The 11,321-nt window shown below is 59.8% G+C and overlaps 2 protein-coding genes across 2 annotated transcripts; both read right to left on the reverse strand.

The window, feature by feature from the left end:
* Positions 1–250: 250 nt before the first annotated feature.
* Positions 251–3,782, reverse strand: SBK2 (SH3 domain binding kinase family member 2; the record flags this gene model as incomplete). The annotated part of the gene is made up of 3 exons (XM_079724153.1): positions 251–841; positions 1,262–1,464; positions 3,530–3,782. 3 exons carry the CDS (start codon positions 3,780–3,782, stop codon positions 251–253), a joined length of 1,047 nt encoding a protein of 348 aa, XP_079580279.1.
* A 3,252-nt stretch (positions 3,783–7,034) lies between these two features.
* Positions 7,035–10,440, reverse strand: SBK3 (SH3 domain binding kinase family member 3; the record flags this gene model as incomplete). Its single annotated transcript, XM_079724458.1, has 4 exons — positions 7,035–7,724; positions 8,982–9,184; positions 9,716–9,866; positions 10,396–10,440. The coding sequence occupies 4 exons, from the start codon at positions 10,438–10,440 to the stop codon at positions 7,035–7,037; spliced, it is 1,089 nt and encodes a 362-aa protein (XP_079580584.1).
* Positions 10,441–11,321: the final 881 nt, after the last annotated feature.

Below are 11,321 nucleotides of genomic sequence, written 5' to 3' on the forward strand. Positions count from 1 at the left end.
CGGGGAAGACGGGGCAGGTGTGGACAGACGCGGGGTGCTCTCGGAGACCCCCTTTCCCCGGACCAAGGCAGCAGACAGACGCCCCGCCTGGGAAGTAAGGACAGAAAGGGGAAAATCATGAGACAGAGACCAACAGACAGCAGAGCAGCCAGCCGCCCCCATGAATGCGGAGGAGACCTCAGGATGGGGGCTGGGGTTGCCTTCCGGAGCCTCCCCAGGCCGGGCTGGGCCCGGGCTGCCCCCGCGCTTCTCACTCTGGGTCCCCCTTGTCCCCCTGGGGCACCTCCTCAGCCTCCCCCTCCCGCTGCCTCCAGGGCCGCCCCAGGTAGTCCCGGATGGAGCTCACAGGGCTCCTCCTTCGGGGGTGAGGGTCCAGCAGCCCCCACAGGAGAGCGTCCGCCACGGGCGTCAGGCCAAGCCAGGGCTGAGGACGGGCCTGGGGCTGGCCTGAGGCCTGCCAGATGACGTAGTCCTCGTAGAAGGGGTCGGCCTCCACCAGGGGCTGGTCCCAGGGGAAGTAGCCAGTGAGAAGGCAGAAGAGCAGGACGCCCAGTGCCCAAGCGTCCAGGGCGGGCTGGATGGGCAGGCCCTCGGGGAGGGGCGGGGGGCCGCAGAGCTCCGGGGCCGTGTAGGGTATGGGCGGCCCCGCCAGGCGCAGCAGGGTCCCGCGGGGCCGCGTGTGGCCGAAGTCGGTCAGCTTGACCCACCGGCAGGCTGGGTCACACACCAGCACGTTCTCCGGCTTGAGGTCCCGGTACACCAGGCCGCGGGAGTGAATGTGCTCCAGGGCTGAGGCCAGCTGGGCCGCACAGCGCTGGGCTGCTGGCTGCAGGAGGCCCACCTGTGGGTGACAGGTGTCAGGGTCCACCACCCTGCCCGCCAGCCAGAAGGGAACGGTGCTGTAGCCCTTGTCCTTGGCCCCGGGGAGCAGGCCCAGGGGATGGAGGGCCCCAAAGAGGGTGGCTCCGGTGAGGCCTGGTGTGAGCCCCGTTGGCCCTGGTGTGAGCCCCATGGGCCCTGGTGTGAGCCCCATGAGGCCTGGTGTGAGCCCCATGGGCCATGGTGAACCTCAGTAGGGTGCAGTGTTGATTCTGTGGCGGCCGTGAACTCCTTAGAGGCCTCACAATTCCACAAGACCTGCGGGCCCAGTGGGGCCTCTGCAGGGCTACCTGAGTCACGGTGCAGTGAGTGTGATTCCTGGGGCCCAGGTTGGGTAGGGCTGTCCACGTGGGACCCCCTGAGCCATGGGAGGCTGACCCACCTTGGGCTGGATGAAGGCGATGAGGTCCCCATGCAGGACAGGCTCGGTCAGGAAGCTGTAGGAGTCGACTGACTCCACGCCAATGCCGTAGGCCGCCACGATGGCCGAGTGCGATCCCAGGGAGAGGCCCACACAGAACTCATACAGGAAGCCTCGGAGGGTGGTGGAGGCCTTTGGGAGCTGCTTCAGGGCCAAGGTTGTGCCTGATGGAGCAGGGACAGGGGTGAGAGGGGCACGAGCCTAGGGCCAGCCCTCCTGCCCCTCAGCCTGGACTCTCTCCCGTATGCCGCCCTCACCCCCTCCACCGCCTGCCCCCTGCCAAGCCTGCCCTAAAATAGCGTGGCCACGGAAACAACACCAGTGGTAATGATAATGATAATGATAATGGTATTTAGTGAGTTCCTACTCTGCTGTCTTGGAGCAGGTAGAATGGTACCATGAAAACCGAACTCAGAACCTCCAGTAATTTTATTGGGCCCCTCGTTCCAGCAAACCCATGCCAAAAAGCCATGTTTGAGGCAGCTGGGGAAAAGATACCCTGAACTGGGTATTAGAGCCCACTAAGGAATTCCTGTGAGTTTTGCCACACGTGGAAACAACTTCCTAGAATGTAAACTCCCGGAAGGCAGAAACTCTGGTTTCTTCAATTTTTGTTTTTTTCTTTTCCGTTACGGTCCTTAAAAAACTGAAAACAGAGTTATCATATGATCCTGCAATCCTACTCCTGGGCATATATCTGGAAAAGACTCCATTCAGACACATGCACCCCAATGTTCATAGTGAACTATTTACAATAGCCAAGACATGGAAGCAACCTAAATGCCCATAGACAGATGAATGGCTAAACACAGAATGGAGTATTCCTCAAGCCATAAAAAAGAATGAAATCGTGCTATGTGCAGCAACATGGATGGACCTAGAGATTGTCATACTGAGTGAGGTAAGTCAGAGAAAGACAAATAGCATATGGTTTCTTCAATTTTTGAGTCACCAGCTGCCAGGGCCCAACCTTGCCCAAGAGGCTGTGTGTGATGGGGGAGGGTCACGTCCTTACCTAAAATGCTAACCATTCCCCTCCCCCTCCCCAGCTGGGTGCAGCAGTGCCTCTTCTGTTTATCGACAATGCCCTGAATTCCCACCATCAAGCACAAGCTGCCTTTGATTCTGAGGACCTGGATGAGGCCCCCTTACAAACCCTCTGTTCCCCATTATGGCCTCCAAGTTCTGTGATGACCCAGGTCTGCACCTTTTTGCATCTTTCTCTGTTATGGGCTGACTTGTGTCCCTCCCCACCGACTCCCCACTGCGAAATTCATATGTTAAAGTTCTCACCCTGCAGTATCACAGAATATGCCTGTATTTGGCTGCGCCCCACGGCTTGCGGGATCTTAGTTCCCCATCCAGGGACTGAACCCAGGCCCGCGGCAGTGAAAGCGCAGAATCCTAACCACTGGACCGCCAGGGAATTCCGTGGAGAGAGGGTCTTGAAAGAGGTAAAATGAGATCATTGGGGTGGTCCTTAGTCCAGTATGACTGGTGTCCTTATAAGAAGAGGAGATTTGGACACAGACATGCACACAGGGGAGACGGTGTGAGGACACAGGGAGAAGGTGGCCATCTGCACGGCCGAGGAGAGAGGCCTCAGGAGAAACCAACCGTGCCGGCACCTTGATCTCAGACTCCCGCCTCCAGAACTGTGAGCCCCCGCTAGTCTGTGGTACTTTGTTATGACAATCACAGGAAACTAACACACCCTCTCCCCATTCGTGCTGGGAGCTCCCTGAGGGCCGGGCTGGCTCAGACTCCTCCTTGGGGGCCCAGCAGCCCCCTGGACAGGGCTGAGCCCTCCAGTCTCCTTGGAAGGTGACGACCAGATTGGGGTTGGGGAGCACTTATTGCACAACCACCGTGTGCTGGCCTTCTAAGTGCCTGGCAGACAGCATGGCTCTGCGTCACTCCCACAATGACCACCAAGCCGGCCACATGTGAGGGCCATGAGAGGGGGCTCTGTCTTCCTCCCCACTGTCCCCAGCAACTAGAGCTACTGACATGTCCTCAGGGAATCACGGTTCTTTCAGAGAAGGAATCGTCAGCCATGTTTTCAAAGGCGGAGGCTGAGGTTCGGAGAGGGTGGGGGAGTTACTGAGAACACACAGCCTGGAGGGGCAGAGGCCGGACTTGAGTGAGGTCCACAGGCTCCCCAGCCTTGGCTAGCTTCTGCCTGGGCCCACACCACTGCCCCCCGCCTCTGTCCCTAGGCCTTTGTACCTTTCTGACGGTGGGTGACCAGCAGGACCCGGCCAAAGCGGCCCTGGCCCAGGGGACGCACATGCTGGTAGAGCTCGTCCACCTCGGCCCGGACCAGGGTCTGGGCGCTCAGCGCCATCATGTCCTCCAGTGCCAGGGCCGCTTCCTGGCCCTGCCGTAGCTCCTCTGCCGTGAGGCCCCCCAGGTCCTCCCCAGCACCGTTCTCCACAGCCCCCATCTCCACCTGTTTCTCCTCTGATGGCTTCCCAGGCATCTCTGCAAGGGCAGAAGAGAGGGTGACCAGGACTTAGGTCCTGCCAGACCAGGGGCCAAGGGAGGAGGGTGTGGGGACCTGGACTCCTGGATCTGAGGAGGAGGGTGGAAGCTGATTGACTCAGGCCATCGTGACTCGTTTTCCCTTCTTATTAGAGGCGTCTTGGGAGTGGGGAGACCAGTTGCGGGTTGGGGTGAGGTCAAGCCTGAGGCCACAGATGTCCCTCACCCCACCCCCACATCCCTGCGCCACCTGATGGCCTGAGGATGAAAGATGAACCAGATAACTCGAGACACCCCCCCACCTGTTTCCAAAGCAAACAGACTTGGGCCCTGGGGGTGGGTGAGCAGCCTCAGCCTCCTAAGAGCAAACAGGTGCTCTCTGCCCCCAGGGCCTGTGGAGGGCGGGTGGCTCACACCAGGGCCTGGGGGACGCCTGCGTCTTGGGTGGGAGCAAGCACTCGGGAATGATCACCAAGCCCTTAAGTGGTCTGGGGTCCAACTCAATAGCCCCAGCCCCTCCTCCCTCACACCCAGGGGTCCAGGCCCCCAGGTCCTCCTTCCTCAGACCCAGGGGTCCAGACACCCAGCTGACCCCTCTGCCAGGACCTTATATAACTCACACATCTTGGGACGCCCCCAAGATTCTGTGTCCCTGACACTCAACCACTCTGCAGTCTCAAGGTCTGTAATTAGCCCCTGATCCCCCAAAGAACCCACGACTCTGACCACCTGCACAGCTTCACCCGCAGGCCCACCTCAGGCGGTCTGACCCTTGCCTCCTCCTGACCCGGGCTCCAACCTCCGGACCTCACCTTCTCCAAGGCTTGCCTGACCCTTCGGCTGCCCGCTGTGGTCAGTGCCCAGCCCTCAGAGCCCAGGCCAGCAGAGGCCTGCCCTGCAGCAAGACCCCGCCCCCACCTAGGGGGTCGTAGCCCCGCCCCAGGCCTCGCCCCTTCAACCTCAAGGGGAGAGCGACATCGTGCGTTGTCTCCCAGAACTGGCTCTGGCCAGACAGATGTCCCAGGCCAGGAAGTCACTTCAGACCAGACCCCATCCCCTCCCCGCTCAGACCCAGGGGTCCAGGGCCCCCAGCCCCTCCTCCCTCAGACCCAGGGGTCCGGGCCCCCATCCCCTCCCCGCTCAGACCCAGGGGTCCAGGGCCCCCAGCCCCTCCTCCCTCAGACCCAGGGGTCCGGGCCCCCAGCCCCTCCCCCCTCAGACCCAGGGGTCCGGGCCCCCAGCCCCTCCCCGCTCAGACCCAGGGGTCCAGGCCCCCAGCCCCTCCCCCCTCAGACCCAGGGGTCCAGGCCCCCAGCCCCTCCCCCCTCAGACCCAGGGGTCCGGGCCCCCAGCCCCTCCCCCCTCAGACCCAGGGGTCCGGGCCCCCAGCCCCTCCCCCCTCAGACCCAGGGGTCCGGACCCCCAGCCCCTCCCCCTCAGACCCAGGATTCCTGGTCCCCTGTAGAGGATGAATCATTTCTTCAGCTTGCCCCTGCCTTGACTCCAGCCAGCTGCCCCATCAGTGCCCCACTGACAGGTCCGACACAAGTGTTTGGTAAGGGGCGTCCGGGGGAGGAGACATGGGGTCCTGTGTGGGGAAAGGATGAGACAACAAGATTCCAGAACGATGCAGTGAGAAATGACCTCAGACACAGAGCAGAGGGGGAGCAGGTGGTGCAGCAACTGGGAAGTGAAGGCCCTGAGGGGAGGGAGGAAGGGAGGGGCGTCCCAGTTATGAGTCTGCAGACTTCAAAGGGGCGGGGCGGGGGCGGGGAGCAGGCAGGGACTCCCAGGGCTGGAGGAGGAGGCAGGGGCGGGGTCCTGGAGGGTCGCACCCACCCCCTCAGGTTTAGATCGAGATGATCAATGTGAACTCACTTGATTCCTTTTAAATTTACTTTTTATTTCAGAATCATTTTTAGATGTACAGGACAGCTGCTTTGAGCTCCCATGTCGCCTCGCCTAGCTCCCTGCCAGGTGAATCCCTCACCCAGCCATCGGTGCATTTGTCCAAATGAAGACAGTAACCATCAGTCAAATGCTAGACGCTTCCCATGTCCACCAACAACCTTTACCTGCCCCAGGGTCCTATCCAGGACACCCCGTTGTATGGCGTGAACTCACGTTTTTAAATCTAGAAAGCACGTAGGACAGATTCCCCAGAAAGAAGCAGGTCCCCATGACCGTGCTGGGTGCGGGGTATGCGGCATCGGATACTCGCAGCCCCTGCCCTGCAGGCGGGAAGCTTCACAAGTCAGGGGTCTGTGTGCTGGGATGGGGGTGGCATCAGGCCGGCCTGGGTGAACACAAGACCCCTGCAAACCAGCCGTGGCCCTCAGCGTGGATGGGACCAGCACACGCCAGGGACCAGCACACGCCACAGTGCTTGTGCTCTCAGGGAGCTGGCGCAGGAGGCTCGCCAGGTGAGAGCAGAGCCCGAGAGGATGTACAGGTGAACAAGACCAAGTCCATCCTGGGCAGCCTGCGAGGGGAGATGGAAAAGGTGGAGGCGCAGATCGCTGGGCTACAAATTTCGGAGGAGCCGGAGAGGCCCCCGGGGCGGGGTCTACTTTCTGGAGGCCTGGAGTTGGGAAGAAGGCATTCTCGGGGGAGAACACAGGGTTTCCAAACGTCTGCAGGCAAGAGAGGGTGTGTGTGTGCCTGTCTGTGTGTCGATTTAGGTCCAGAAAGGATGAGTGCCTCCCTTAATGTCCCCCAGAGCCCAGGGAAGTGGGAGAGATGGAAGGCGAGGTTTCCATGGCGTTGGATGTGGAAAGCCCAGATTTGGTGCCAAGGCCAGCGGGAGTCACCTAAGGTCTTAACGGAGAGGAGTGACCACATCACAAGTCCATAAGCACCCAACATGTCCCCACCGTGCAGAAATGGATCTACAGGGGAAACAGCACTTTCCTTCAAGAAGACACGTTCAGGACAGAAGAGAGAGGAAGGGTCCTTGAGGGAGGAGCGGTCTGGACCCCTGAGTCTGAGGGAGGAGTGGTCTGGACCCCTGAGTCTGAGGGAGGAGGGGCCCTGGACTCCTGGGTCTGAGGGAGGAGTTACCGGGGGTTCCGGACTCCCGGGTCCTCAGTCGGGAGGGGAATTGTGATACAAGTCCAGCCTTCAGTTGGGAGAGATGCAGTGTGTTCCATCTCTGTCCTCCCGGGAGCAGCTGTCTCTCCATCCAGGTGGCCATGGGGGCTGGGGGAGGGGCCTTTGGCCCAAGCTCTGGGCACCTGTCCCAGTCACCGGGTCAGGGCTCTCCCCCATCTGTCCATGTCCTCCCACCATCTTTGTCGTCATTCTCCTCCTCCTCTGACCACTCTTCCAGGCTTGCTCCTCCCTCTTCCTCCCCCTCCCCATCGTCACTGGACATACTCCCCAAGCCCTCAGATCTCTCTTTGTTCTCCTTTAACCCCCAATCATCCCCCAGGAAGTCCAGGACAGCCAGTGGAGGGCTCCTAGTCTGGTGATCCAGGTCCAGAAGCCCCTGGAGCAGTGCCAGAGCCGGGGGCGCAAACTGGTCCCAAGGGGGCGGTGGTTGAAGTGGCTGGGGCCTGGTGGTCATCCAGCCAGCAAAGGCCTCGAACTCAGGGTCAGGGGCTAGCGCCACGCCCCAAGGGAAACAGGCAATGGCCGCACAGAAGAGAAGCACCCCCAGCCCCCAGGAGTCCACTGCTGGTCGCAGGGGCAGGGTGTCAGGGGGCAGCAGGAGGCAGAGCTCGGGTGGGGCGGAGGGCAGTGGCCCTGGCGGGGCAGAGGTTGGACTGCCCTCAGGCCGGGTCAGACCCAGGTCACCCAGGGCCACACGGCTGCAGACAGGGTCAAAGACCAGCACGTTGTCTGGCTTGACGTCCGCATGCACCAGCCCCCGGCCATGGAGGAAGTCCAGGGCTCCAGCTAGCTGGGCCATCACCCGCTTCACCTGCAGCTCTGGGAGGCCCTGGGGTCAAAGAGAGAGGATGAAGGTCAGGCTGCCTTGGTTCCTTCTTTATGTTGCTTCTTGGGGTTCAAGAATCCAAATCCCCAGACCAGTGGCTACCTCTAGTGTCCCCAAAACATCCCCCCAACAGCTTCTCCAGATCATCCTCAACCACAAACTGCCCCCACATCTGTACCCCTGTAGACCAACTCCCAGATGTTTTCCTCACTGGAACCCCAAATCTAACCAGAACTTCTTTAACTTCCATCCAACTTTGTCCTAACACTCAAACCCACTCCTTATATCTCTTAGCTCCTCTAAACTGACCACCAAGGTCTCCAATGAAAACCCAAATCCCACACTTAATCCTAATCTTAGTCCCGTACTAATTTAGGTCACATCTCTAACTCAGACCCAGTTCTGAAGTCCCACAGTTTATTTCATCAATCCATTGATAGATCGGTCCATCCAGCTAGCCAGGCGGCAAGACAGCAATCCATCCATCAAACCAGTCATCCATCCAACGGTCTATACAGCAGGGTTTCCACTCAATACCCATTCCACCAGCTAGTCAGCAATTCAATAATTTTTCCAGTTATTTAATAGCCAACATCCATCCATTCATCCCTGTGTCCTTCAATCCGTCCAAACGTCCATCCATTCATCCATCCATCCTACTCTTTCCCTCCTTCTCTTCCTCCCTTCCTTTTTTCCTTCTGTTTATCCCCAACCCTATTTCAAATCCAAAGTCTATTCCTAAAGATGGCCCCACCCTAACTTCAAACTCAAGTACCCCCAGAATATCATGGATTCAGTCCTGACCTGGTCTTTCTAGAGAGAACTTCATTACAGCCCTTCTCCAACTCAATCTACACACACATCGTCAACCATCTCTGCTTCACTCTGCAGCCCCATCCATGCTCTTCTTCACACCCGTGACCAATCTGTAATCAACCGTAAACTCAGCCCATCCAACTCCACCCACACCCATTCCCAATGGTGTGGCCAATGCCAATTAAAATCCCATCTCTGTCTGCATCCCTACCCCCTCATCCGACCCGATCCATCCTCAACCCCAATCCCAACTCCCTGCCCTGGATGGATTAGGGATGGGGTTAGTCATGGAACTGCACTGAGAATTAGAAATAAGGAGGTGGTTTGGGGGCTTAGGGCGGAGTTAAGATTTGGGGGTCAGGGTTGGAGACAGGGTTGGGGGAGGGACAAAGTCAGACCTGGGATAAGCAGTCCCAACCTCTGTCCCTTGCGTGCCTGCCTCACCCGTTCCTGCAGCATCCCGCTGAGATCCCCACAGGGTGCATACTCCTGGGCGAAGGCGAAGTGTCGGGGGGTCTCCAGGGGTCCTGCCAGGGTCTGGAGCAGGCCTGGATGTGATGAGACACAGCGGCCCACACAGAACTCTCTCAGGAAAGTGGTTCTCAGGACCGAGTCCCGAGGTAGGAGCTTCAGAGCCACAGCCGGACCTGCTGGGGAGGTGGGGGCAGGAGGGAACTCAGGGCGCTCTGATCTTGCTGTGGGGCCTTAGGCAAGCCACTCAACCTCTCTGAGCCTCAGACATCTTACGCATAAAACAAGAGGGGCAGGGCATGGTGTCTGACCTCTCTGCACCTCGAGTTTCCCCATCTGTGAAGTGGGGGTTGGAGGAGACCTTCCCTGAGGACTCTCTCTGCTCTGCGTCAGATTGCTGTGTGGTCTTGCACAACCGCCTGACCCTCTCTGGACCTCAGTGTCCTCTCGCATGAAGTAGGGGACGCGGCGACTTGAATTTCAGTCCAAGTTGTTGTGCTCCCGCCTTGCTGTGTGACCTCAGGCAAGTCCCTCACCCTCTCTGGGTGAGTTCCATTTTTTGGAAGACCACAGAGCTCTTAGCTTTCTGGAGCCCCATCAAGAAGGGTCCTCATCAGCTCCCCGTGAGGCTGCTCCCTGTCTCAGTGGTTTCAGAGGGGGGAACCTGGGGGACATCAAGAACTGTGCCCTTTGGTGGCCAAACTCACCCCCTCGGCGAGGCCGGGCAAGGAGCACGTGGCCGTAGGAGCCGGAGCCGAGCTTCCGGATGAGGTGATACTGGACACGCAGACTCCTCACTGGGGTCACCCTGGTGGCCGTCAGCTCCACGAGCCTCTGGAGGGCCGTGGCTGTGTCCTCCTGCAGGAGAGGGACAGAGGTGGGGAGGGGGTGAGTCTGGGGCCCACCTAGAGCAGCAGGGGGGCCTGGAGGCCCAGCCCAGGGCTGAGGTGGGGGGTCGGTCCCCAGAGAGGAGGGTGAGTCACAATGACTCACCCGCCCTCAGGCCACCTGTTTTTGTGTCCTGGCGGGGTTATGGGTGATTGTCTCAGCGACCCTGCCCACTGCCATCTGCAGTCTGTGGGAGCCCCCAGAAGCCCCGGCCTGCGCGGCCCGCACCGCTCCTGACGCTGCCGCTCTCCTCCTCCATCCTCCTCCCTTCCTGGGTTTCCTGTTCTTTGTTTCTGAGCACATTTCCCCCGGGGGTCTCAGCCCTGCTGTGTGTCCTCGGGTTTACGTTCTTCTGGGTCTTTGATGTTTCTCTGGTTCCCTGTCTCTTCCGTTTCTCTCTGTGTCTCTCTGTGTCTGCCCCCTGGCCCTCTCCATCTCCATCATCTCTCTTTCTCTCTCTCTGTCTCTGTTTCTCCCTCCCTCGTCTCCTGTCTCTCACCTCCGGGTCCCCATCCTCCTGGTTCTTGGGGTCCCTGAGCTCCATCTCAGGGTGACCTGGTGTCAGCTGGCCCTCGGGCAAGCACCCCTGGTCTGGGCTCCCCAAAAGCAGCACGCCCACTGAGCTCCACTACACCCCTGAGCAGGGCCAAGGCCTGGAGCTCATCTGAAGGGTCTGCGTCCGAGTCCAGAGACTTCCCTGCCTGTCTGGTTCCCTCTCTCCACACCTCCCTGTCTCTGTCTTGCCCTTTTCCTAGCTCCCGGGTCTCGGGGTGGGTCTCCCCGCCTGTCTGTTGGTCCCCGGCCCCTCGCTCCTGTCCCCACGCTCTTCCCACTGTGGCCGCTGTCTGTCTGTCTGTCTTTCAGGATGTCCGCACTCTGTCCCCCACTCTGGCCTGCTCTCCCCAGTGTCTCTCCGTCTCTCTCCCGTCTTTGTTTCTGACTCTATCCAAGCCTTTTGTCCCTCCCTTTTTCTGGGCCCGGGACAGGGGTGTGTGTGACAGCTCAGAGACATCCTGTCACCCCCCCACCCCTCCCTCCCCCTTCCAAACTTAGACCAGCTTGGACTCTGGGCTCTGGTCCCAGGACAGAGGGACAAAACATATTATGAACCCCCAGGGGCCAGGCCTGAGGGCAGCAGAGAAAGGGGAGCCCAGCCCCTTCATACACCTTACCTGGGATGGGAGACCCAGGGCTCTGTGCATCCACCTGCCTCCATGGACCTCTGGGGACCAGGGAGACCACTCCCAAAGCCCCCTAATACCAAGAGTCCCCACCCCCAGCCCTCCCCCGTCAGACCCGGGAGCTCTTAATAGCTGAGAGAGACTCTGGGGAAAAGTCTTCTTTCATGTACTCAGCAAGGCTCTGAGCCCAGCTCTGCGCTGGGGCCTTTATACTGCATCCTCCCAGCCACCCAAAAGGGTGGCG

The sequence above is a fragment of the Hyperoodon ampullatus genome, assembly GCF_949752795.1.
Source record: "Hyperoodon ampullatus genome assembly, chromosome: 18".
In the NCBI taxonomy this organism is placed as follows: domain Eukaryota; kingdom Metazoa; phylum Chordata; class Mammalia; order Artiodactyla; family Ziphiidae; genus Hyperoodon; species Hyperoodon ampullatus.